The sequence below is a fragment of the Macaca thibetana genome, chromosome 14 (genome assembly GCF_024542745.1).
Source record: "Macaca thibetana thibetana isolate TM-01 chromosome 14, ASM2454274v1, whole genome shotgun sequence".
In the NCBI taxonomy this organism is placed as follows: Eukaryota; Metazoa; Chordata; class Mammalia; order Primates; family Cercopithecidae; genus Macaca; species Macaca thibetana.
In genome coordinates, this window is record NC_065591.1 from 12613540 (window position 1) to 12640266 (window position 26727).

At 49.4% G+C, this 26727-nt stretch overlaps 3 protein-coding genes across 13 annotated transcripts in view; 1 reads left to right on the plus strand and 2 right to left on the minus strand.

Moving 5' to 3' along the window:
- Positions 1 to 26727, minus strand: part of SDHAF2 (succinate dehydrogenase complex assembly factor 2) — a 183472-nt gene that overhangs the window by 72179 nt on the left and 84566 nt on the right. The gene's annotated exons all lie outside the window — the stretch shown is intronic.
- On the minus strand, positions 1332 to 11597 carry TMEM138 (transmembrane protein 138). 4 transcript variants are annotated; one of them, XM_050757031.1, is made up of 5 exons: positions 11507 to 11597; positions 9293 to 9559; positions 7611 to 7782; positions 5558 to 5633; positions 1332 to 2818 (listed from the first exon to the last, which is right to left on the minus strand). In XM_050757031.1, exons 2-5 carry the CDS (start codon positions 9418 to 9420, stop codon positions 2670 to 2672), a joined length of 525 nt encoding a protein of 174 aa, XP_050612988.1. In that variant the 5' UTR covers positions 9421 to 9559; positions 11507 to 11597; the 3' UTR covers positions 1332 to 2669. The 4 variants fall into 4 exon arrangements, with proteins under 4 accessions (XP_050612988.1, XP_050612985.1, XP_050612989.1 ...); XM_050757028.1 differs by lacking the exon at positions 1332 to 2818 and adding an exon at positions 4674 to 5134; XM_050757032.1 differs by lacking the exon at positions 1332 to 2818 and adding an exon at positions 4674 to 5286.
- On the plus strand, positions 12070 to 25327 carry LOC126935500 (lysosomal membrane ascorbate-dependent ferrireductase CYB561A3). 7 transcript variants are annotated; one of them, XM_050756998.1, is made up of 7 exons: positions 12070 to 12154; positions 16718 to 16813; positions 17826 to 18024; positions 20289 to 20497; positions 21140 to 21294; positions 23113 to 23269; positions 23839 to 25327. In XM_050756998.1, exons 3-7 carry the CDS (start codon positions 17832 to 17834, stop codon positions 23860 to 23862), a joined length of 738 nt encoding a protein of 245 aa, XP_050612955.1. In that variant the 5' UTR covers positions 12070 to 12154; positions 16718 to 16813; positions 17826 to 17831; the 3' UTR covers positions 23863 to 25327. The 7 variants fall into 7 exon arrangements, with proteins under 7 accessions (XP_050612955.1, XP_050612952.1, XP_050612948.1 ...); XM_050756995.1 differs by having other exon boundaries at positions 12078 to 12154; positions 16767 to 16813; XM_050756991.1 differs by lacking the exon at positions 12070 to 12154 and adding an exon at positions 13631 to 14215.

A 26727-nucleotide genomic window follows, 5' to 3' on the forward strand; every position in this document is an offset into this window, starting at 1 on the left:
ATTTGGCAAATATCTTAAGGAAAAATTCTGTTATGTTTTAAAGGCTCTTTGACGTCCTGATTTTCTTCCTTCAGGGTTAGGAGATGACTCAGCTCAGCTGGCTTTTCTGCAACCTTGTCTGGGCAATGCTTGGATTCTTAGCCTCTTGCTCAATCATAGAATTAGTAAATGCCCCGGGGAGGAATCTGTGGCAATTGTCAGCTGGCTTCTCTATGATTCTCCCTACTCTAGAATTTTAGGCCTGCTGGTCCTTCTTTCTTCACCAGCTCTCTGAGAATATTAAAAATATGATTTTTAAACATTATTATTTAGGCTGGGCGCAGTGGCTCATGCCTGTAATCCCAACACCTTGAGAAACCGAGGCAGGCAGATCACCTGAGGTCAGGAGTTCAAGACCAGCCTTGCCAACATGGCGAAACCCCATCTCTACTAACAATACTATATATATATATTAAATATTATATATACATATATATACACATATATATCTGTCACGCCACTGTACTCCAACCTGGGCAATAAGAGTGAAACTCCATCTCAAAAAAAAGAGCCTCAAACTGAAAATCATATATATATATATATATGATTTTCTTTTTTCAATCTGGCTTTTCTAGTTCGTCACTGGAGTGTTGGTCAGTTAGAAGAATGGAAGTCTCTAAGGCCTTTCAAAGTGCTTTTTTCCACCAGGTGCAGTGGCTCATGCTTGTAATCCCAGTACTTTGGGAAGCCCAGGCAGGAGGATTGCTTTAGGTCAGGAGTTTGATACCAGCCTGGGCAACAGTAGGAAGGCCCCATCGCTACAAAAAAAAGAAAATTAAAATTAGCCAGGTATGATGGTATGTGTGGGTGTTTTCCCACACTGACAAATTATTCAACATTAGCTGGGTGTCCTAGAATTCGATTCCATTCTGACACTACATGGAGTTAGCATCAGAGCCCACAGGTTAAGTAAGGCTCAGTCCCACAAGAATGCCCCCACTTCGGCCGGGCACGGTGGCTCAAGCCTGTAATCCCAGCACTTTGGGAGGCCGAGACGGGCGGGTCATGAGGTCAGGAGATCGAGACCATCCTGGCTAACACGGTGAAACCCTGTCTCTACTAAAAAATACAAAAAAACTAGCCGGGCGAGGTGGTGGGCGCCTGTAGTCCCAGCTACTTGGGAGGCTGAGGCAGGAGAATGGCGTGAACCCGGGAGGCGGAGCTTGCAGTGAGCCGAGATCGCCCCACTGCACTCCAGCCTGGGCGACAGAGCGAGACTCCGTCCCAAAAAAAAAAAAAAAAAAAAAAAAAGAATGCCCCCACTTCAAATGCTGATCGCAAGTCTGGCTCTGTGGTACTTCTGACCCACTGGCTATGAATCAGAGATTCCCACAGCCCTCTCCTTGGGTTCAGTAATTTGTTAGGATGGCTCATAGAACTCAGGAAGACAGTTTACTTACTAGATTGCTGGTTTATTACAAAAGGAAAGAACTCTAGAATAGCCAGATGGAAGAGACGCATAGGGCAAAACAAAAGGAAAGAACTCTAGAATAGCCAGATGGAAGAGACGCATAGGACAATGCATAGAAAAGAGCCAGGGAACTTCCATGTCCTCCCTGGTGTAGACCAAAAGTAATATTCTAAGTCCCCTAATAGACTGAATGAACCCTCCTCTCGGCCAAGGGGATTCCAAACTAAACATGAAAAACTAGTTCAGGTCGTAATTGGAAGAGGTGTTTGGACATGCTTCATTATACTCTCCTCCCTTTGGAATTCAGGCACAATTGACCAGTGTGAAAGGAAAATAAATCTTGGATCGCCAAGTTAGCGTAAACCCAGAAAATTTGAGACAGTTCTTAGTTAATTTAGAAAGTTTATTTTGCCAGGTTGAGAACACGTGCCTGTAACAACACAGCCTCAGGAGGTCCTGACAACATGTGCTCAAGGTGGTCAGAGCACAGTTTGGTTTTATACATTTTAGGGAGACGTGAGACATCAATCAGTATGTGTAAGATGTACACTGGTTTGGTCCAGAAAGGTGGGACTACTCTAAGCAGGGGAGTGGACTTCCAGGTCATAGGTAGATGAGAGACAACCAATTACATTCTTTTGAGTTTCTGATTAACCTTTCACTGAATGCACAATTTACATGTGAGAGGAGGGTAGAGGAATAGTCACGTATGCCTTAGTCTGGCTCAGTGAAACAATATGGCGGGACAACTCAAAGCAGGGAGGGGCTTACAGGTCATAGGTAGACAAGAGACAAATGGATGCATTTTTTTGAGTTTCTCATGAGTCTCTCTAAAGGAGGCAATCAGATATGCATTTGTCTCAGTGAGCAGAGCAGTGACTTTGATTAGAATGGGAAGCAGGCTTGCCCTAAGCAGTTCCCAGCTTGACTTTTGCCTTTAGCTGAGTGATTTGGGAGCCCAAGATACTTTCCTTTCACATTTCTTCCTTTTTCTTTTTAAAAATCTTTTAGAGAAAGCATTTTAGAAAAAAATGAGTCTATCGTCTCAGGTTTCATCTGATCTCTCATGGCTAGGAAGGTTTATTTCTAGACAAGTAGGTCCTGAGTTATTAGGAAAACTCATTTTTAGAAAGTTGTGAAGTATCATGTCCTATGAAGAGAAAATGGGGGAGGAAGGGAGAACAACAACAACAAACAAAAGCACAATCCTGGAAAATCGCTATAAGCCACATGACTCTGAAGTCCATACATCGGTAGGCAGGTATGTAAGTGGCTTACGTCTGTAAATAGTTGCTGTTACTTTCTTCTGAAGTTGTCTAGATTCAGTTTGCAGGGCTTGACGAAAGCACAGCTTAGTTTTCCGTAACTCTAAATTAGAAAAAAATGGAAAAAAGAAGAAAAAATTGGAAACATTATTTTGAAGACTTGTAGCCAAGAAAAATTAGAATTCAGTCCAAACTGTAGAAAATAATAAAATTGAAAAATATTAGGCAAGACTAGACTCTAACAACAGGTGTGCTATAGTCCTTGAAACAGTTTTTCTCTTTCCAGTTTTCTTTTCTCTTTTTTTTGAGATGCAGTCTCGCTCTGTCATCCAGGTTGGAGTACAGTGGCATGATCTCGTCTCACTGCAACAGGAGAATTCACGCCATTCTCCTGCCTCAGCCTTCCCAGTAGCTGGGTCTACAGGTGTCCGCCACCACGCCCAGCTAATTTTTTGTATTTTTAGTAGAGACGGGGTTTCACCATGTTGGCCAGGATGGTCTCCATCTCCTGACCTTGTGATCCGGCCGCCTCGGCCTCCCACAGTGCTGGGATTACAGGCGTGAGCCACCGCGCCCGGCCGAAACTTTGTAGTGCTTTTGAGACAGAGTAGAGACAGGGCATGGCTTCAGCTCACCCCCACTACAGCATCCTGTCATGCATCCCCACTGACCACAAAGCATCCTTTCATGCATCCCCACTGACACCTCTACCTTGCTGATGTATCCACTATTGCCAACACGTTAGTCATACAAAGTAAATTGCCATTTTGTATTCATCTTCTGTGCTCTCACAATGTTTACCCAGGCCTTTTACTTAGAATTCCGGGAACTGGCCTTAGGAGGTCCAAAATATCAAACCAACATTGTGTGTGGAGTGTCCCTCCTCAGGAAAGAATACAGATTTGTTGCCATTGGCCAGACCACCTGGTGGTCCATTATTCAAGATAACCCTCACAACAAGATGCTGACCTGCACACCCTACCCCTCACGTGCTTTGCTCAGCCCAGCCTGCCTACCCTACCCGAGGTCAATTCCAACACTTTGCCTAAGAGAAAAACCCTGCAGGCTTTCTTCGGAGTCAGTCAGGAAACTCTTTCATTTGTGTTGTGTACCTTATGCCCAGGCATAAGCTCCAATGAAGCCTTGTTGGCAAATTCTTTTAGCCTCATGTCAACTTCTATAGCAATGAGAGTCTAAGAACTTGTGGTTGGTAACCATTTCCCACTTTGATTCTGGGCTTAGTCGCATGACTTGCCTTGATCAATAGGAGTCTAAGAGATACAAGACAAGCACAGGCTTGAAATGGGGTTGCACACGGGACTTTCCTGCTCTGCCACTGGCGTGTGAGCAGACACAGGCTAGTCTGTGGGAAGTGAATCCTGCAAACCAGAGCTGAGTAACCCGTCACTCCAGCTGAGGTCATTGCAGGCTAGCCAACTGCCAATGGATCCCAAGGCCATCACAGATGCCTAGTTGACCTGCGGCTGACCAGACACATGAGTGAGCCCAGCTGAAACCACCCACACACAGCCTTGATCAGCTGAACCCAGGACAGAGAGCCTGGCAGCTGTTTATTGCTGTATGCCCCTGAACTTTGGTGGTGGTCTGTCACACAGTATTCCGGCAATAGAAAACTGATACTATGGACACATGAATTTTAAAAATTGCTTTTGCCAAAACTGGCTAAGGAATATTTTTATTCTTCTGAGGGCAGTTAAGGTTTCTGATAAGGAGAGTCTGAACAGAGCACAGAAATCTGGAACTCCAGGAGTGGGGGATGCAGCATCAGATTCCATCTTGAATTTCCACTAAAATACTTTGTACTCACAGTGGAACTCAATAAAGATCTGTATTTCATCTGTGGCTCAATCTTCCCTCTGGGTCAAGTAGATGCTAAGCTGGACGTTAGCATGCCTCTTAACCATGAAGAGATCTAGCTAGACAGACAGACTCCACCATTTATGGAAGAAGAATTCAATTTATTCTCTATTTATAAAACATTTTTTAAAAGTGCCTTGGGTATAAAAATCTAAATGTCTGCGGTGTGATCGGTCAGTAGCATGTAACTATCACTCTTCGCATCCTTTGGTCACTGGGAGATCCTTTGGGGCTGGGAGGTCCTTCTGTCCCAGGCTAAAGGAAGAGCTTCACAAGGGTAAGAGCCACAGAATCCTCAGCAAGAAAGGCGGGTCAGGGAGAATGAATGGTACAGAGAGGAAAGGAAGGAAAGGGGGTGGAACGGAGGTAGGAGGCAAGGAAGGGATGCCACACTGGAGACCGATGGGGACACTCGGATTTGCAAGAGGGAAGATCTTCCTTCTTGAATGCTGAACACAGCTGGTCTGAACCTTCCTTGGAAAGTCCAGCTGTTTCCTCATGCATAGGGCCAACTCTCCCTGCAGAGCAGCAAACGTAGCTTCTATCAGGAAGGAAAAGTATCCATCAGTGTGACAAGAGGTCACCTTCGAACTTGCATGAACTCCTTGCGCAGCCACAAAGAGTCCTGGTAGAAGTGAGGGTCGCCTAGTCTTATGGCTGTCCGTTTATAGAAGTAGCAGTACAACACTGCCGCTGCAGGGAGGAAGCAGAAGAGAAGCCTCAGGGGTGCTCCTGAGTATCATTTCAGGTTAAGAACAGAACCTAATGAGGCTGGGCAGCTCTGCCTCCTGATTTCCCATGGTCTTCCAGCAAGGGCAGGGGCAGTAATCCCTCCTGTTCCTGGTGTGGCTGTTGCAACCATCCCAAACCAGCTGGGACAGGGCTGAGAAGCTGGAATCAAGGGCCTTACTGAAAGAGACACATGTGGGACCCAAGAGAGGCCTGATCTTGCTCTGGTCCTTACCTAGTCTCTGGAATACAAACAGCGTTTGAAGTCCATCTGTCCATATGAAGCTGTTGGAGTTTTTCCAGCGTAAGTTCTGAAGGAGATGTGAGACACACAAAAGTTAATGGCCACAAGAGGCCCTAATGTCTCCAACTTGGTTAGCTGCAGATGCCAGTTGGTTTAAAATCACGCTAACCTCTCCCTCCTTTCTACAACCCCAACGAGTGTTTCTCGAAGGAGCCTCAAGCTCCCTTTTTTGCTGCAAAGGGAATATCCTTTTAACTTTGAGGGAGGAAGTATGAACTAAGTTATTTATCCTCTTTCATTCCATAACCTTTGCCAAGGAGAAATGATATACTCATTATCTCAGGAGTTCAGCTGGTCACTGTCTTGCCTTGAAAAATGCTGGCTCAGCTCTTGTCAGATAAAGACTGTGGTGCACTCAGGGTTTAATGAGATTAACGGCTTTTATACTACAAAGCTAGGACCTATTTTGGCTCCAGGAACCAGAGCACAGAATCCTCTTCAGGAAGCACCCAGAGACTCTGGTGTTGCTTTGCTTCTTTCCTGGGAGTTCTACTTCTCTCTGTGGAATCACAAGGGCAACCTAACAGGGGGTTCGGGTGTGAAAGTGGCTTTAATAATGAAGTGACGGCTGGGTGCGGTGGCTCAAGCCTGTAATCCCAGCACTTTGGGAGGCCGAGACGGGCGGATCACGAGGTCAGGAGATCGAGACCATCCTGGATAACACGGTGAAACCCCGTCTCTACTAAGAAATACAAAAAACTAGCCGGGCGAGGTGGCGGGCGCCTGTAGTCCCAGCTACTCGGGAGGCTGAGGCCGGAGAATGGCGTGAACCCGGGAGGCGGAGCTTGCAGTGAGCTGAGATCCGGCCACTGCACTCCAGCCTGGGCTACAGAGCGAGACTCCGTCTCAAAAAAAAAAAAAAAAAAAAAATGAAGTGACAACTACAGAACCCTGAGGTTTTAAAGAGTTCAATTCAATCGAGTGCATGAGAAACATATAAGATATTCAAAGAGCTGGAAGAATTTGTGAAGCAGAAGAAATCTGAAACCATGGACACTGGATCTGATCTGAGGCCTATGTTAGAACCAAAGGGAGGCATCTTGGAGGCCGGTTCTCCTAGTTAAAGTGATGGGAGCTCGGCAGAGGGCATGGAGCGCTCAAGGGCAAGCAGCAATCCTGCTTGGCTACTTCCCAGAAATGTCCACTGCCTACACCATTAGCCATGGGGCACTGATGCCTAAGAATAACCTGTATCGACATCCACCTGCCCAAATAACTAATGATGAAACACATTCAACTACCTGTTTTAGCCCTGGTAGGCCTGTTTGGGGCAAAGGTGAATTGCATGTTCTGGAAGAGTCCGGTGACTCTTGGACAAGGCTGTTTTTCAACACTTAAGGTTGGTCAAGAGCACCTTATGAAACTCTCACATGCCCAGAGCTCCAACTCAAACCACTTTCATTTCACCTGTTCTCTATGAAGGATTGCCTGAGATGTCAAAGAATGAAGCTGAGTTCCCAGAGAAAAGATATCCCAGTGGCCGGGTGCGGTGGCTCATGCCTGTAATCCCAGCCCTTTCGGAGGCCGAGGCGGGAGGATCACAAGGTCAAGAGATTGAGACCATCCTGGCCAACATGGTGAAACCCTGTCTCTACTAAAAATACAAAAATTAGCTGGGCATGGTGGCGTGTGCCTATAATCCCAGGTACTCAGGAGGCTGAGGCAAGAGAATTGCTTGAACCTAGGAAGCAGAGGTTGCAGTGAGCTGAGATTGTGCCACTGCACTCCAGCGTGGCGACAGAGCGCAACTCCGTCTCAAAAAAAAAAAAAAGAAAAGAAAAGTTATCCCTAGCCCTTTAGGGATTCAGGAATTCAGAGTTCAGGCTGGGCACAGTGACTCACGCCTGTAATTCCAGCACTTTGGGAGGCAGAAGCAGGAGAATCGCTTGAGCTCAGGAGTTCGAGACCAGCCTTGGTAACATAGTAAGACCCCATCTCTATTTAAAATAAAAATTAAAAAAAGAATCCAGACTTCCACTCTTACCATGACCCAGACATGAAGGGAGATGCTGAGGGCAAAGTACACAGCTGTCAGGATGATGGTCCCTTTGAACTTATGGAATAGGAGGTTGACCAGGCCAGCCTGGAAGACGAAGGTGTTGAAGAACATGAGGAAAATGATGATGATGTTGAAGAGGACTGCAATATCCTGGATGCTGTAGACATAAAAAAAAGCACAACCAATGGAGGCCTGTGTGAGGACCCAAGAGCAGGTACTATGTCCTGAGGGACACCACGAGGCCTGTCCTTTCCTATGAGATAGGCATCTGACATCTTAAACCCTCACAGAGATAACATGGGTTTTGGGACCTGAATGACAGGAAGCTAAAATTACCTAAAATTACCCACTGGCCCCATCAGTTAGATTGCAGTCCATAGTCAAGGCTTTCCTGCTCTGATACTCTCTTTATTTTTAAAATTTCTTCCATACATAGTCCTATAGAAGATTCTCTGAGACTCTTCTTTTTCAAGACAGGGTCTCATTCTGTTGCCCAGACTGGAGTGCAGTGGTATGATCACAGCTCACTGCAGCGACTTCCTGGGCTCAAGTGATCCTCCCGCCTCACCCTCCTGAGTAGCTGGGACCACAGGTGTGTGCCACTATACTCAGCTAATTAAAAAAAAAATAGCTCATGCCTGTAATTCCAGCACTTTGGAAGGCTGAAGTGGGTGGATCACTTGAGGTCAAGAGTTTGAGACCAGCCTGGCCAACATGGCAAAACCCCATTTCTACTAAAAATAGAAAAATTAGCTGGGTGTGGTAAATTAGCGGGGTGTGGTAGTGCACGCCTATAATCCCAGCTACTAGGGAGGCTGAGGCAGAATTGCTTGAACCCAGGGGGCGGAGGTTGCAGTGAGCTGAGATTGTGCCATGCCACTGCACTTCAGCCTGGTGACACAGCTAGACTCCGTCTCAAAAACAAAAACAAAAACAAAAACTATTTTTTAGTAGAAACAAGGCCTCACTCTGTTGCCCAGGCTATCTGACACTCTTAACATTTTTTTTTGTTTTTGGAGATGAAGTCTTGTTCTGTTGCCCAGGCTGGAGTACAGTGGCATGATCATGGCTCACTGCAACCTCTGCCTCCCAGGTTCAAGCAATTCTCCTGCCTCAGCCTCCCAAGTAGCTAGAATTACAGGCATGTGACACCACGCCCATCTAATTTTTGTATTTTTAGTACAGATGGGGTTTCTCCATGTTGGTCAGGCTGGTCTCGAATTCCTGACCTCAGGTGATCTGCCCACCTTGGCCTCCCAAAGTGTTGGGATTACAAGTATGAGCCACCATGCCTGCTTTTTTTTTTTTTTTTTGAGATAGGGTCTTTGTCACCTGGTTGGAGTACAGTGGCATGATCATGGCTCACTGTAGCCTTGAACTCCTGGGCTTAAGTAATCCTTCTACCTCAGCATCCTGAATCACTGGGATTACAGGTGTGTGGCACCATGCCTAGCTAATTTTGAAAATTTTTATTAGGTAGGGACAGGGTCTTGCTATGTTGCCCAGGCTGGTCCTTAAACTCCTCCTGCCTTGGTCTCCCAAAGTCCTGGGATTAAGGATGTGAGCCACTGTACCCAGCCTACTAATAACTTTAGACACTAAATCACCACGGTCAGGGCCTTTGAATTGCTTGGGTTCAGCTTTCCAGAGTGCCTTACTGCACGCACATGAAGAGCACAAGCTGGATGACAGGAGCCTTTCGGAGCAGTTCTGAGAAAGAATTGACAAAGAGGTCATAGGACAGCAGCAGGAACTGCAGCGAGAGCACCAGGCTGTAGTTACTGGTCTGGAGCATCTTCCTTCTGTTTTCTTGGGCCCCCAAGGGCACATCCCACAGTTCCCAGAAAACAGCTCCTGGCTCTCTCCCTACCACTAAGGGAGATGCTTCTAGTTCCTTTGAATCAGAGCTGTTTCCCTTGCTCTAAGGCAAGCACCTGTTGGGGCGAAAAAATAAGCAAGGTTAGAAGTGTATTAAAACCATAAACATTTACTGAGGACCTACTGTGTGCCAGGTACCACTCCAGTCGCATGGGATACTTTAGTGAAAAAACCAACAACCAAAAATCCCCAAGAAGTCATTTATTCTAGGACCTTCACCAACTTTTCTCCATGCCTGGAACCTTCTAAATGCAGAGCTGTCTCTAACCAAAGGAACCTAGTAGTATTATTGAGAAGAATGACTGCCTGGTCATGTAGTAGCAGTGGTAACAAAAATGGCAGCAAATCCTTAGACATTGCTTACAATGTGCCAGGGGATGTTCTACAAGCACTAACATTATTTAAACCTCACAAGGTAGATGATATAATACATTATTACCTTCTCCATTTTACAGATGAGAAAACTGAGGCCAAGAGAGGTAAAATAATTTGTCCAAGGTCACATCGTTAGTAAGTAGCAGAGATGGTATTCGGATGCAGGCTGCCTGGGTCCACAGTCTGTGCTCTTAACTACTAGACTTAAGCTGTCTCTTACAGAACTAATAGACCGATACTTAACTAGGCAGGAAAAATGCCGGCACAGAAGTGTGAAGTGCCTGTGTGAAGTGCGGTAGGCAGAAAAAGCAGAGAGGAAATAGGGGTCTCCCGGAAGGCTTTATCTTTAGGGTTATGGTAGCAACACAGTGGCAGTTGTTTCTTTTCATCTATTCCAAGACCCACAGGTTGCTCTGGGGGTGTCCTATGACCCTGCTGCTGTGCCAAATCTATAAAGAAATTTCAAAATGCTTTGAGTATTAGCGATTAAATTAGCATCGGTAAAATGTTTTGCAATGTATAAGCTCTTTTCATATTTCTAACCTTACTTAATCCTACAACCATCTTGAGAAGTAGCCATTATAATGTATATTATCCCCATTTTACACAGAGGCTCCAGAGGGTTAAGGCACCTCCTCCACCTCAGCTGGTGAAGTCCCACCTTACTGGACGTATGTACGCGCTTTCCTCATTCATTTTATATATATATATATATATATATATATATATATAATGAATATATATACACACCCACACATATATATACGAAGAGAGAATATATATACACGTATATATATATGGGGGGGGAGAGAGAGAGAGAGAGTCTTGCTCTGTTGCCAGGCTGGAGTGCAGCGGCATGATCTCGGCTCACTGCAACCTCCACCTCTCGGGTTCAAGCGATTCTCCTGCCTCAGCCTCCCGTGTACCTGGGACTACAGGCGCGCGCCACCACGCCTGGCTAATTTTTTGTATTTTTAGTAAAGACGGGGTTTCACATGTTAGCCAGGATGGTCTTGATCTCCTGACCTGGTGATCCGCCCGCCTCGGCCTCCCAAAGTGCTGGGATTACAGGCGTGAGCCACCGCGCCTGGCCACATTAAATAATACTGATAGCTACTACCTAGGTACCCACACCACGATAAACTTGTCAACCAAGATCATTTCCTTTAATCCTCCCTACAACTCTGCAAGGTGGGAATTATTCCCATTCTACAGGAAAGGACACAGGAGTCAGAGTTCAAGGCATTCCTCCAGGTCTCAAGTCAGCAGAACCAGGCTTCGTAACTGCGACGCCAAATCCGTGCTCTTAATCACTACTCACAGGCCACCATCCAGGGCTGTTTTGAGGATCCGTTATGCAGAAACGCCCATGGCTGTCTCTACGTACGACGATCCCCTCCAGTTTAGGGCAGTGGGGATTCGCAAGCTCATGAAGCTCTTTAATTCGTCCACCGCTACCTGCCGCCTTCCCTTTGTACCTAGGGCAGTATTCTTCACGCCTCCCAGTCCATTTAAAAACAAGGCTTCCTTGGCAAACAACAACAAAGCATAAAACCCAAGCCCAAAACAACAGCACCAAAAATTCTGACTTCTGTTCTCTTAACCCACTTCTCGTCAATCACTCTCACCTCCAAATGCCAACGTCGGTTGTCATGGGGACACCGTCCCGGCTTCCGGAAGCCGGCTTTAAATCCCGGAAGTAAAGGGAGGACGCGGGCCCCGTCTGCGCCGTGCTGCCTGCTAGTCTTCCCGCTCAATGGCCAGTCCGGCCGCCATGTTGGAGCCTTCGCCGTTCGGGGCGCGGCCTGCTCCGGGCCCTCCCAGCTTCGCCGCTAGCTGACTTAGGGCTCCCGCCCACACTGCGCATGGCCTTGCTTAGGGCCGGCTAGTGGTGGGAGGCTTCGCGTTCACCTGAGCGTTTCCGTCCCCTCTAGATGGGGGATGAGAGGCGAAGCTGATGAATCACAGCAGTCCTGGACCCTGACTTCGGACCTGGGGAAGAAACGCCGAGGAGGAACGGGAGTTAGGGGGCTAGCACCTTGGCGCGCTGGGAGCCGGCAACCCCGGGCTTCTGGACTTCACTTCCCAGGAGGCCTCGCGCGCGACTGGAAGTGCTGCGAGCCTATAAGAAGGCGAGCCGGCGGCAGCCCGCTGTAGGCATTCGGGGCAGTGTCTTCTGCATCTCCTAAGAACCTCGGGAGCTGCAGCTCCGGCGCCTGGTAGCGAGAGGCGGGTTCCGGAGATCCCGGCCCCACTTCGTCCCACTGTGGTTAGGGGTGAGAAAGATCCCGGGCTGGGAGTTCAGGGACCTGGGTTCGAATGCTGGCTCCGCTGCTATCTCTTTTTTTTTTTTTTTTTTTTTTTTTTTTTTTTTTTTTTGAGACGGAGTCTCGCTCTGTCGCCCAGGCTGGAGTGCAGTGGCCGGATCTCAGCTCACTGCAAGCTCCGCCTCCCGGGTTTACGCCATTCTCCTGCCTCAGCCTCCCGAGTAGCTGGGACTACAGGCGCCCGACACCGCGCCCGGCTAGTTTTTTGTATTTTTTAGTAGAGACGGGGTTTCACCGTGCTAGCCAGGATGGTCTCGATCTCCTGACCTCGTGATCCGCCCATCTCGGCCTCCCAAAGTGCTGGGATTACAGGCTTGAGCCACCGCGCCCGGCTACGCTGCTATCTCGCTTCGCACTGTCGCGACCCCCTTGCTCGGCCTCAATTTTCTCTTTTAGAAAGTAGGCACCTTTCTCCGCGCTCTTCCTTCCAACGTGGTGGTTATAAAGGCACAGAAACTCTTCAGAGGGCGCAGAAAGCAGCTTGAGCTCCTCGCCCCAATTTTCACCCATTGTTAGCTGGCACGAGCACCCAGCAGAGGAGTCAGGGATCACCCCTCGGGCGCCTGGAACGGTTCTTTGGTCACCTGAGCCGGACCTGGGCACAGGCTGAAGTCCGGGTGTGTAATTATTCCAGTGCTAAGGGGTAACTTGTTCACCTACCTCCTTGGCTGGAATATTGAGCCCCTCACTCCTGATGTTCCGCTTTTAACAGAAGCTACTTTTGAGAATAAGGAATCCTCAGAGCTGAGAGGGAGTGGACCCGAATTCCTGTACCAGCCCTGCCACTTACCTTGGCAAAGTCATTTTCTCGTTTTGGGCCCCAGTGTCACAGTGTTTTTGATTTGTAAGATGAGGGTTTAGGACTTACATCCTAAGTCTGGTCCTCAAGATTCTTGAAGTACCCCAGTCCATCGGGGAAGGAGAGCAGCAAACTGATTCTCTACCCCTTCATTTATTTGTGGTTCTAAATGATAAAAGTAACACTGCAAGAGTTTGGAGTAGAGCCTTTTTCTTTCTTTTTTTCTAAGACGGAATCTCACTCTGTCGCCCAGGCTGGAATGCGGTGGCATGATCTCGGCTCACTGCAACCTCCGCCTCCCGGGTTCAAGCGATTCCCCTGCCTCAGCCTCCTAAATAGCTGGAATTACAGGCGCCCGCTACCGTGCCCGGCTAATTTTTGTATTTTTAATAGAGACGGGGTTTCCCCGTGTTGGCCAGGCTGGTCTTGAACTCCTGACCTTATGTGATCCGCCCGCCTGGGCCTCCCAAAGTGCTGGGATTACAGGCGTGAGCCACCGCACCCAGCCTGAGTAGATCCTTTTTCAAAGACTAAGGGCTGGATGGGAACTAACATTTCTTTTTTTTTCTTTTTTTTTTTTTTTTTGAGACAGAGTCTGGCTCTGTTGCCCAGGCTGGAGTGCAGTGGCTCAATCTCGGCTCACTGCAAGCTCCGTCTCCCGGGTTCACACCGTTCTCCTGCCTCAGCCTCCCAAGTATGTGGAACTACTGGCACCCGCCACCATGTCAGGCTAATTTTTTGTATTTTTAGTAGAGACGGGGTTTCACCGTGTCAGCCAGGACGGTCTCGATCTCCTGACCTCGTGATCTGCCCGCCTCAGCCTCCCAAAGTGCTGGGATTACAGGCGTGGAGCCACTGCGCCCGGCCGGGAACTACCTTTTCTTACCCCTGGACCTGACCTGTTTTAGCTCAGCCGGGAGAATCCTTTTTCACAAGAAATTAATAATATTTTGTGACGTGAAAATTATGTGAAACTCAGACTTCAGAGTCCATAAATAAATATTACTGGAACACAGCCGTGGTGCTCATTTGTTAAGATGTTTATGTGGCTGCTCTTGCACGGGCAGAGTTGATGACATAGTTGTGACAGAGACCATGTGCTCTACAAAGCCTAGAATATTTACTACCTGGACCTTTACAGAAGAGCTTGCTGACTGCTGCCTTAGAATGGGGCTCTGCAAAGTGAGGGCACAACAGGAGGCCGAACCATGGTGAGCACACCCTGGCATCACAGCCCAGCCTGCCCTCTTAGAACAAATGAGAGGATATTTTCAAGCATTTGCGTTGCAATTTTCACTGGTTTCCTTTGTTTTTGAGACAGGCTAGCTCTGTCGCCCAGGCTAGAGTGCAGTGGTGTAATCTCAGCTCACTTCAGCCTTCTCCTGGGCTCAAGCCATCCTCCCACCTCAGCCTCCTGAGTAGCTGAGACTACAGGCGCATGCCACCACACCCAGCTATTTTTTTTTTTTTTTTTTTGTGGAGATGAGGGCTCACTGTTGCTCAGGCTGGTCTGGAACTTCTGGGTATTTATTTATAGACAGAGTCTACCTCTGTTGCACAGGCTGCAGTGCAGTGGCGTGATCTTGGCTCACTACAACCTCTGCCTCCTGGGTTCAAGCAATTCTCGTGCCTCAGCTTCCTGAGTACCTTGGATTACAGGCTCATGCCACTGTGCCTGGCTAATTTTTGTATTTTTAGTAGCGACGGGGTTTCATCATGTTGGCCAGGCTGGTCTCCAACTCCTGACTTCAGGTAATCTACCTGCCTTGGCCTCCCAAAGTGCTGGGATTGCAGGCATGAATCACTGCTGGTCCTTCACTGCATTCTTCCTTTTCTCCTGTTTTGCTCTATTTCAGGAAGTAGGAGGGCTTATCTGTGTATTGTGAGCAGGGCAATATAACTCTGCAGCTCTCTGTCAGGAAAGTGTGCCCAGGGTCTATTCTAAGTCTGTCACAGAGCAGTAAACCAGGACCTCTTCTAGGGTATGGCTTCAGATCCTTTTGGACTACATTTATTTTTTACTTTTACAAAGAAAAAAAAAAAACAGTTGTGGAAGTCGATACTGTCAGATGAGTGAGCCTGCTGATCAAGATCTCTTATATTTCATTGAGGGATGGAGAGTGTTTTAGGTGAACATCTGGTGACCTGAAACGTCCTCTGCCCTTGGAGGAATTGAGGAGGCAGTTCTAAGGCTGGGTAGTAAATCTCTGAGTTAAGTAGTTGAGTCACAAAGCTTCTAGGAGCTGGTGGCATGATTTGCTCCTGCCAGCTTCATGGAAGCTTTTCCCCCCCGTCCTTGGACCTTCTTTTCTTTTTTTTGAGACAGTCTCGCTCTGTCCCCCAGGCTGGAGAGCAGTGGCATGATCTCGACTCACTGCAACCTCCACCTCCAGGGTTCAAGCAATTCTCCTGCCTCAGCCTCCCTAGTAGCTGGACTTATAGGTGAGTGCCACCACACCCAGCACATTTTTGCATTTTTAATAGAGACATGGTTTCACCATGTTGGCCAGGCTGGTGTTGAACTCCTGACCTCAGGTGATCCGCCCACGTCAGCCTCCCGAAGTGCTGGGTTTACAGGCTTGAGCCACCGTGCGTGGCTGGACCTTCCTTTCTCAGAGATTACTGCCAAGTTGGGTCACCTTGTGAAAGTGCAGCATTTTCACCTAAGTAGGTGGACCCCTAGCATGGGGAGAGCTGGTATGGCATGACTGAGGGCCACTGAGAGGCCTGGGCAGGCACAAGGAACATGAGTTGCATGTTTTTGTTAGTAGTTAGGATGAAGTGCGTGACAGCAATGACTAAGAATTCTATTTTTTTTTTTTAGACAGAGTCTTGCTCGGTCGCCACGCTGGAGTGCAGTGGCGTGATCGCGGCTCACTGCAACCTCCGCCTCCTGGGTTCAAGCAATTTTCCTGCCTCTGCCTCCCGAGTAACTGAGACTATAGGCATGCGCCACCATGCCCAGCTAATTTTTTAGTTTTAGTAGAGATGGGTGTCGGGGTTCACCACGTTGGCCAGGATGGTCTTGATCTCTTGACCTCATGATCTGCCCACCTCGGCCTCCCAAAGTGCTAGGATTATAGGCGTGAGCCACTGCACCCAGCCTATTTATTTATTTATTTGTTTATTGAGATGAAGTTTCGCTCTTGTTGCTCAGGCTGGAGTGCAATGGGCACACTCTCAGCTCATTGCAACCTCTGCCTACCTAGGTCAAGCAATTCTCCTGCCTCAGCCTCCCGAGTAGCTGGGATTACAGGTGCCCACGACCACACCCAACTAATTTTGTATTTTTAGTAGAGATGGGGTTTCACCATGTTGATCAGTCCGGTCTCGAACTCCTGACCTCAGGTCATCCACCTGCCTCAGCCTTCCAAAGTGCAGGATTACAGGCATAAGCCATTGCGCCTAGCCAAGAATTCTAATACTTGACTTCTACAATGTGCTACATTCATTTTCTCACTTGATCTGCCAACCTGTGGTCAAGGAAGCGCGTGGGCCTTGAAGCTAAACATACAGGATTTGGAACTCCCCACCCACTCACTGGGTCCTCATACTAATTACTTCTCTCTCTCAGCCTTAGTTTCCTCATGGGTAATATGCCTCCCAGGGTTAAGAGGAATAAATGGGATCTTGTGTGTAAGGCTCTGGCGCTCGTAGCTGGTGTTCGTTATTCTTATTGTTCAAGTATTCTTATTGCCACGTCTTTCTTGCAGGTGAGTCCTGCAAATGTTAAGCGATTTGCTCAAGGTGCCCATTTCGCAGGGATTGGAGCCCAGGCCAGTTCTCTGAGCCTATCATTAGGGCTAAAGGTGAGCAGTCAAGTGTTTTACCTCCATGGGGGCTATTGGCTATTTCTTCTCTCTATTGGCTGGTTCTGAGTGAGGGGCCTCAATGCAGGAAGCCACATTGTTGCCTTCTTGGCGTGAGTCCATGGGACAGGGTGACTACCTTGATGCCTGGGCCCGTGCTGCCTACGTATTAGCTGAAAGCAGGGCCAGTCCTGTGGCTTTGCCCACTTGTCTAGGGTTTAAGAGCAACTGCTCAGGGCTTTAAGCATTTGCCATGCCTGAAACCAGAGTTGGTTTCTGGGTTTATCAAGGACTTGCGGAAATCTCAAAATATCTCTTGCTTTCTGGACCATGAGTTGTTGCTTCCTCTTTTCTTCTCTGGACTTTCCCCAGAGGAAGAGAAAGCAGAAGTCTCAGGGCTGGAGACAGCTGAGGGGCATCAGCTGGTTCAAGGTGTGGAGTGTGGGCAGTGGAGTGAAGGCCTGGTTACCTCTCCAGTGAAGATTAGCCCCGTAGCGCTCACTCTCTGGGGAAGAACTTCTCCGACTTCTTCCTATCTAGTGTAATAGTGGGGTGTTTGCTCTTTTCAGATTGTAAGTTTCGCCTTCTTATGTTAGAACCCAAGGCCTGGGCATTTGCGTGATTTAGCCTGGATTTTGATTCCTGTCCCTTTTTTCCTGGGGGGTGTGGGGTGGTAATTCTTTACCTTCTGGTCCTGTGAGGGGAGAGCAATCCCAGGACTCTGGGCCTTGGGGCTTGGCATCTGGCCTTCACCACAGCCAGCCACAGCCTTGAGCTTGCTGCTCTGTCTGGGCACTGCCAGGTGCTGGGGTGGGGCCTCAGTCATTGTGACTGAAGATCAGGCCCACCCAGACATTGAGGCCTCGGGGGTTGGGGGGTGGTGCCCAGGCTGATGCAAGGGAACTGAAGCAAAAAGATTCCGTCCCACAGGTCAAGAGCAAAATCAGTGTTACGTCCTTTAGCCAGAGAACTGGGTGCACCTGAGCCAGTGGAGACTTGTGACTTCTTCCAGGAGTGCATGATCAGAATGGCGTCGGGATGGTTCTACCTGTCCTGCCTGCTGCTGGGGTCCCTGGGCTCCATGTGCATCCTCTTCACTATCTACTGGATGCAGTACTGGCGTGGTGGCTTTGCCTGGAATGGCAGTATCTACATGTTCAACTGGCACCCAGTGCTTATGGTTGCTGGCATGGTGGTATTCTACGGAGGTGGTGAGTAAGAGGTCAGGAAGGGAGGCGGGGTAGGGCCCAGACTGGATAAAGCTGCACTTTCCCTCTCCAAGGCTGGCCTTTGTTAATGTTGGGTTTGGGGCTATGTGGGTAGGGTGGGTTGGGCTGTCTCTGGGCCCAGCTGTCATTTGGGGGAGGAAGGGGTTAAGACTGGGGGCATCTCAGAAGGGTGGCTTCACAGATACTCTAGGGCAGGAGTTGGCAATCTTTCTGTAGATAAATATTTCAGTTTTGCAAGACATAGAATCTGTGTTGCAGGTACTCAGCTCTGCCGCTGTATTGTGAGAGCAGCCATAGACAACAGATAAACACTAGTGTGGCTCATGTGTTCCAATAAAGCTTTATTTGCAAACATAGGTAGCGAGCTGGATTTGGCCTTTGAGCTGTAGTGTTTTTTTTTTTTTTTTTTTTTTTTTTTGAGACGGAGTCTCGCTCTGTTGCCCAGGCTGGAGTGCAGTGGCATGATCTCGGCTCACTGCAAGCTCCACCTCCTGGGTTCACGCCATTCTCCTGCTTCAGCTTCCTGAGTAGCTGGGACTACAGGTGCCCACCACAACGCCCGGCTAATTTTTGGTATTTTTAGTAGAGACGGAGTTTCACCATGTTAGCCAGGATGGTCTCGATCTCCTGACCTCGCGTGATCCGCCCACCTCAGCCTCCCAAAGTGCTGGAATTACAGGCGTGAGCCACCGCGCCCGGCCTGAGCTGTAGTTTTTAACCAGCTCTAGAGAACAGGAGATTGAAGCCTCTCATGGTTTAGTCAGGCCACTGAATGAGGGACTTGCTTGCTTTTCCGGGATCTTTTTTTTTTTTCTTTTTTTTCTTTTTTTGAGATGGAGTTTTGCTCTTGTCACCCAGGCTGGAGTGCAGTGGCATGATCTTGGCTCACTGCAACCTCTGCCTCCTGGGTTCAGGCTATTCTCCTGCCTCAGTCTCCCAAGTAGCTGAGATTACAGGTGCCTGCCATCATACCCAGCTAATTTTTGTATTTTTTAGTAGAGATGGGGTTTCACCATGTTGGTCAGGCTGGTCTCGAACTCCTGACCTCAGGTGATCCACCTGCCTCTGCCTCCCAAAGTGCTGGGATTACAGGTGTGAGCCACCGTGCCCAGCCTGGGATCCATCTTTGTAATCTTTGTCCCATGCTTTCAAATCTATGCTTTGGGGCCCTGATGAGCCTCATTTTCCCCACTTGCAAAATGGCAATACAATGCCATTGATGATAGCAGCCTATCATGTGCAGTTCACATGTATCATCCCATTTTGTTCTTACAAGTTTGTGAGGTGGGCTCTGTTATGTCCCTTTTACAGATGAGGAAATTGAGAGTTAGAAAGGAGAGGCCAAACAGCTAAGAGGCAGAGCCTGGATTTGGACCTATGTTGCCTGACCTTAGTATCTGTGTTTTTGACAGCCAGCCTCAGTTGTAACAATTCAGTTTGATGAAATAATGACTGTCACGATGCTTTTTAGCCTGGAAACCACAAACAAGCTGAATTTATTATTGTAAAAATAGAATGAGAGGTCTAAGAAACCTGCTTCTCCCCTCCACTTTTTTTTTTTTTTTTTGGGAGACAGGGTTTCCCTCTTTTTCAGGCTAGAGTGCAGTGGGATGATCATAGCTTGCTGCAGCCTTGAACTGTTGGGCTCAAGTGATCCTCCCACCTCAGCCCCTAAGTAGCTGAGAGTACAGGCATGTGCCACCACGCCCAGGTAATTTATTTTTATTTTTATTTTTTTGTGGAGACAGGATCTTGCTATGTTGCCCAGGCTGGTCTTGAACTTCTCGCCTCCCAAAGTGCCTCCCAATGAGCCACCGTGCCCAGCCCTCCTCCCTTTTTAATTTGAATCTATTTATTTTTTTCTCTCTGTGGCCCAGGCTAGATCGCAGTGGCATGATCATAGCTCACCGTAACCTCAAACTCCTGGTCTCAAGCAGTCCTCCCACCTTGGCTTCCCAAAAAGTGCTGGAATTACGGGCATGAGCCACGTTGCCCGACCCCTCCTCCCTTTTTAACTGGCCCTTCTCTCCTCCCTTCGTGGCTGACTGTTATCCCACAAATTATGGGAGGATAAAAGATGCCAAGGAGTTGATACCAGTGCCCTAGCATTTCCTGTTCCCTTGCTGGGAAACCGTGTAGGATCCTATCAGGGTTATTCCCTGATGTCTGGGTGAGCACGAGGGGAGAGGCTGAGCCCTGGGACTGCCCTCTCCTGGATGCTGAGCCCTAGGACTGCTCTCCTGCAGCGTCACTGGTGTACCGCCTGCCCCAGTCATGGGTGGGGCCCAAACTGCCCTGGAAACTCCTCCATGCAGCGCTGCACCTGATGGCCTTCATCCTCACTGTTGTGGGGCTGGTTGCTGTCTTTACGTTTCACAACCATGGAAAGATTGCCAACCTCTACTCCCTGCACAGCTGGCTGGGCATCACCGCTGTCTTCCTCTTCGCCTGCCAGGTGGGTTCTCTGCGCTCCTCCTCGAGGTTCCTAGAGCCATGAGCTCTGGTTGGGGGTTCACTTGCATGAGCACCAAATATTCCTTCTGCTCACTGCCTGGAGAGAGCCTTGGAGGTTGTATCCTGTAGAACTGACAGTTTCTTCAAGGGCTGTGGGAGGTCAGTGGCCTGAACTTACTCTGTTCCTTTTATCCCTCCCATTGCCCGTCTCTTGTCCCAGAGCCCTCTCTGCTAACTTTGTCATGGCACTTACCATGCGGACTCTAATCAGCCATCTGGCTTCCACTTTCCCCACTCCCACCTCTGTGAACCAAAAGAATTCTAGAAGTGCTTCCCATATTCTGATCTCAGGCCTGTGCAAGTGAGGAGTTCTATGAGCAAGGACTGGAAGGAAGCAGAGACAAACAAGGTGGTTAGGTTTGCTGGGAGTGGGATGGTAGCTAAGCATGTCATTTACTGTTCTTGTTGCTTGGGTAATAGGCCACATTGAGGAAGCTAGCATGGTGGTGGGCAATGCCTGGTGGGAGGGTCTGAGTTGTGAAAGAAGATCCAGGGAGTAGAGATGGGGAGGAGGCGCTGCTGGGGTGGGCTGTGCTTTGGTCACACACAGCACAGTTGGGTGCGTCCTCCCTTTTGTCCACAGTGGTGCCTGGGCTTTGCTGTCTTCCTCCTGCCCTGGGCGTCCATGTGGCTGCGCAGCCTCCTGAAACCCATCCACGTCTTTTTTGGAGCCGCCATCCTCTCTCTGTCCATCGCATCCGTCATTTCCGGCATTAATGAGAAGCTTTTCTTCAGTTTGTGAGTGCAGTGGGGTCCCCAACTCTAAGGTGAAGAGGAGGGAATAGGGTCTTCAAAAGATACACCCTGTGATCACAGGACTCACCCAAGGGAAGAGAGCTTTTGGGGTTGGGCCCATTCCTGATCTGGAAGGTAACAGAATTGATCTTTCTTTAGGTTGAAATTGGTAAGTCAGCAGATATTTATTGAGCATCAGTTTGATTTAGCACCTGCTTTGTGTCAGAAACTGTCCTAAGCACCTTACATTTAATCCTGTCAACCACCCTACATCATTGGTATTGTTGTCATTGCTATTTTCTTTATTTTTGAGATGGAGTCTCGCTCTGTCGCCCAGGCTGGAGCGCAGTGGCACAATCTTGGCTCACTGCAACCTCCACCTGCCGGGTTCAAGCAATTCTCCTGCCTCAGCCTCCCAAGTAGCTGGGTCTACAAGAGCGCGCCACCATGCCCGGCTAATTTTTTGTATTTTTAGTAGAGATGGGGTTTCACCATGCTGGGCAGGCTGGTCTCAAACTCCTGACCTCGTGATCCGCCCGCCTTAGCCTCCCAAAGTGCTGGGATTACAGGCGTGAGCCACCGTGCCTGTAATGCCACCATTGCCATTTTCAATTGGAACAGATTCTGCAATAGGACTGTTCAGGTAAAAAGGAAACAAAACAAAACAAAACAAATGAGGGAACAGAGGGGTTACGTAAACTTACCCAACGGCACACAGCCAGTAAGTGGCAGAGCTGAGGCTCGGGTTAGGCAGTCTGACTCTAGAGCCTTGCATGCCTGACCACTACTGTCCATTTTTTTGAGGCAGTGGGGTATAGTGAAAAGCAACTAGGACTTAAGGTCAGACTGTGGTTTCGATCTTGGCTGTGCCATTTACTAATTATGCATCTTTGGGCAAGTTAATTTCATTGCTTTGAGCTTCAGTTTCCTCATGGGTAAAAGGATTATTACAGCTGGGTGCAGTGGCATGCACCTGTAGTCCCAGCTACTAGTGAGGCTGAGGTGGAAGGAGTCCAGCCTGGGCAACGTAGGAAGACCCTCTCTCTCCTTTTATTCCCCCCCCGCAAGAGATAGCATCTCACTCTGTTGCCTAGGTTGGAGAGCAATGGTGTCACCATAGCTTACTGCAGCATCAAACTTCTGCACTCAAACGATCTTCCCAATTTAGCCTCCCAAGTAAGCTAGGACTACAGGCATGGACCACCTCACCCAGCTAAGCTTTATTTTTGTAGAGACAGGATCTCACTATGTTGCAATGTTGCACAGGCTAGTCTGGAACTCCTGGGGTAAAGCAATCCTCATGCCTTGGCCTGGGATTACAAGAGTGAGCCACTGTGCCTGGCTCATTATACAAATATTTGCAGGAGGCCGGGCGCGGTGGCTCAAGCCTGTAATCCCAGCACTTTGGGAGGCCGAGGCGGGCAGATCACAAGGTCAGGAGATCGAGACCACAGTGAAACCCTGTCTCTACTAAAAATACAAAAAATTAGCCGGGCGCGGTGGCGGGCGCCTGTAGTCCTAGCTACTCAGGAGGCTGAGGCAGGAGAATGGCGTGAACCCGGGAGGCGGAGCTTGCAGTGAGCCGAGATCGCGCCACTGCACTCCAGCCTGGGCAACAGCGTGAGACTCCGTCTCAAAAAAAAAAAAAAAAAAAACAAAAAAAACAAATATTTGCAGGGACTTAGAAAGGGTGTTAAAATTCTAGATCACATGTGGCCCCGGGAAGGTTTTCTCACCCTCTCTTGGTGACATCAAGTCTCCCACTAGACAAAAATAGGTGGAAAAATTTCTCGAGGGCTCACATTGTTTTGTCATCTTCAGGAAAAACACCACCAGGCCATACAACAGCCTGCCCAGTGAGGCGGTCTTTGCCAACAGCACCGGGATGCTGGTGGTGGCCTTCGGGCTGCTGGTGCTCTACATCCTTCTGGCTTCATCTTGGAAGCGCCCAGAGCCAGGGATCTTGACCGACAGACAGGTATGGGTTCCAGTCCCACATTCCAGGGTGAGACAGGGACAGGTTTAGAGAAGGATCTCCCACAAAAGGCTGGGGCCTTGACAAGAAGACTAACCCTGTGGCACAGTGGGAAACCAAGTAACTTGAGGGTAGGGTTAGGGTGGCTGATGGGGAGCACTGGTTCCAAACCAGCGCATCCCAGCGAAATGCTGGGACTCCCCAGGGTCTGTCCATTGGGCGACAGAATTTCCCCCCAAATTACTGTGGTTCTGTGGGGTAAAGTGTGGCCTTATCTTCTTCCCCAAGGAAGGGCTTGACTAGGACAAGGGTGTGTGATTTCTCCTTTACCAGCCTGGGGGCTAGTCTAGTGGGATGGGTACGTGGTGACCAGCTGAGTGCTCGGAGCAGGTCTTGATGGGATGTAGGGAGATGGGGTGTGTACCAGGCTCAGGGACTTTGGGGCTTCCCTGAGGGATGTGGTGGCTTGGGTGGGGACCACCCTACAGGTTGGGGGTCTCTCTGAATAGCTTGGGCCTGGTGTGACTCCTGCATCATGTCATTAACTCCTCGGCATCTGCCTGTCTTTCCAGCCCCTGCTGCATGATGGGGAGTGAAGCAGCAGGAAGGGGCTCCCAGGAGCTCCTGGTGGTGCAGCCTGTGTCCCCCAGAAGCTCTGCTCTTCCCAGGGCTCCCAGCTGGTTTCAGCAGGCAACTTTCTTTGAATGCTGGGCCCAAACTTCTTGCCTGGGTACTGGGCCTGCCTTCTCCAGCCGCTTGCTGCCTGTCTGCTTTTCTTGGTGGCTTTGGCTTCTGTTCTCCTTGGCATCAGCCTCTCAGGTCCTCCATTCACACGAGGTCCTCCTTGCTCTGGCCACTCTTGCTGCTCCTGTCTGAAGAAATCAGACTGATTTCCTCTTAAGACTCCTAGGGATGTGATGAAGAGCTGGGACTCAAGTGCAGTCCACGATGTGAACCATGAGGGAGGTGAGGTGTCCATCCGCTTCCCCCATAAAGGCGTGCATTTCAGTTAGGCTGCCCCGCCACAGAGCAGGCTTCATCTGCTCTGCCGTCCAGCCCCGTCTGGATGTGAGGTGGGGTGGAGACATCATGGGGTGATTGCAGAAGCGGGGAGTGGCGGCCCACACAGCTTGTGCTGAGGAGCTGACTGCTCTGAGCTGTTCTGTTTCGTATTGCTGCTCTGTGTCTGCGTGTATTGTGACCGTGTGGCTCCACCTCTACCAGCTGCTGCTACAGCCGAGGCCTGGATCCCGGCCTTTCCCTGTGACTTACATGCCTGTCACCGGCAGGCAGCCCTATGAATCCTGGTAACCTGCTCTCCCAAGAACAGAGCCTGTCCCCAGATGTCCCAGTAGCGACGAGTAACAGATGGCTGTAGACTTCCTTTACTTCCCCTTGCTGGATCAGGGCCTTCCTGCCTCCTGCTGGGCCGATCTGGCCTTGCTCTCTTGGCAGGGCCCCAGCCCCTCTGATCACTGCAGCTCACCATGCAACTGATGCCAAGTTGTGGTGTCCTGTGTGCAGCAGCCCTGGGAGCCACTGCCACCTTCAGAGGGGTTCCTTGCTGAGACCCACATTGCTTCACCTGCCCCCACCATGGCTGCTTGCCTAGCCCAACCCAGTGTTCTGTGCCATGCTAGAGCTTGAGCTATTGTTCTTCAGAGGAGGAAATACGGTGGGGAGGGGGAAGGGTCTTGCTCCTCTCCTAAGTGTTGCTGCTGTGGCTTTTTTGCCTTCTCCAAAGACGCACTGCCAGGTCCCAAGCTCCAGACTGCTGTGCTTAGTAGGCAAGTGAGAAGCCTGGGGTTTGGAGCCCACCTACTCTCTAGCAGCATCAGCATCCTACTCCTGGCAACATCAGGCCAACTGTCCGCCCCAGCCTCACATTGCCAGATGTTGGCAGAAGGGCTAATATTGAACATCTTGATTGGCTGGAGCCTTCAAAGCCACTGGGATGTCCTCCAGGCACCTAGGTCCCATGATCAGCTCCCTGTCGCCATAGGGGTAGGCATTTCACTGGTTTATGAAGCCCGAGTTTGATTAAATATGTTAAGAATCAAAGCTGTCTTTGTTCAGGCTGCTATAACAGAAATATAATAGCCTGGGTGGCTTAAACAACAAGCGTTTATTTCTCACAGTTCTGTAGGCTATAGACATCCAAGATCAAGACACTGGCAAATGTGGTGTGTGGCAAGTGCCAGCTTCCTCAGAGACCGTCTTCTCACCGTAACCTCACATGGTGGAAAGGGCGTGAGAGCTCTCTGGGGCTCCACCCTCATAACCCAACCACCTCCCAAAGGCCCCACATCCTAACACTACCATAGTGGGGGTGAGCCTTTCAACACAGGAATTTGCGGGGGGGACATATTCATTCAGTCTCTAATAGCAGCCCTCTGATGAAATGATGCTGTGGTTAAATGAGTTCTGGGCCAATTTGTAAAAGCCTCAGGACAGGTCTGACCCTCACAGACCTAGGGAGGGGCCAACTGGAAGGCACCAAAGATCCACATGATCCTCTGTCTTCATGGAATGGCATGTGTGGATTCACATGCAGCTCATTTATGTGCGGATGTCCTTAATTGCTAATGGCACTTGCTTATCTCACGAGGAAGGAAATTTTTCCTATTTCATAATCTGAGAAAACAAGACTCAAAAAGGTTAAGTGACTAGGTTGAGGTCACCCAGCCAGGAAGTGACAGAGCTGGGATCCACAGGCCACCGTCTGAGGCCAGCCTCCTTCGCAGCTGCTGGGCACACACCCCTGTGCAGGACGCCTTGTGGTCAGGGACATATGGTGCAGCTGACAGACAGGACCCTGGGTAGAGAAGCCCAGGCACTGGGGGAGCCTACAGCCAATTTGGGTGAAGTAGGTGACGGGGGTTGGGGGGCACAGGAGGCTGTTTCCTACCAGCTAGTGGTGAAGCGGATGACCTGGGAGGGGCTGGGGGCCCAACCCTTGTGATAACTCCCAGTGAGTGAGCACTTGGACTGTGCTGGGCTTCATCTTCATCAGTTCATTGGAATCCTTTCATGTCCCCGTGAGGTGGGTACCATTCTGATTTTACACATCCCAAGGGGCTAAAAAATAGGCCTTAGCTCATGTAACCAGGTTAAAGCAGAACCAGATTTCAGATCATGTGTATAAGTCAACAGCCAGTGCCTTTAACTACTCCCTACCCTACATGCGTGCCAGGCACGTGCTATTGGTCTCCACATGCACAGAATGCCCCTTCTCACCCTGGTGCCATCAGTGATTGCTCTAGAAAGAGACCTAGGGGCTGGCTTGGCCACAGCCCTCCTCTCCCCTCCCCTCCCCTCGCTCTGTTGCCCAGGCTGGAGTATAGTGGCATGATCACGGCTCACTGCAGCCTCGACCACCTGGGCCCAAGCCATCCTCCCAACTCAGCCTCCTGGGAAGTTAGGACTACAGGCACACACTACCATGCCTGGCTGATTTTGTA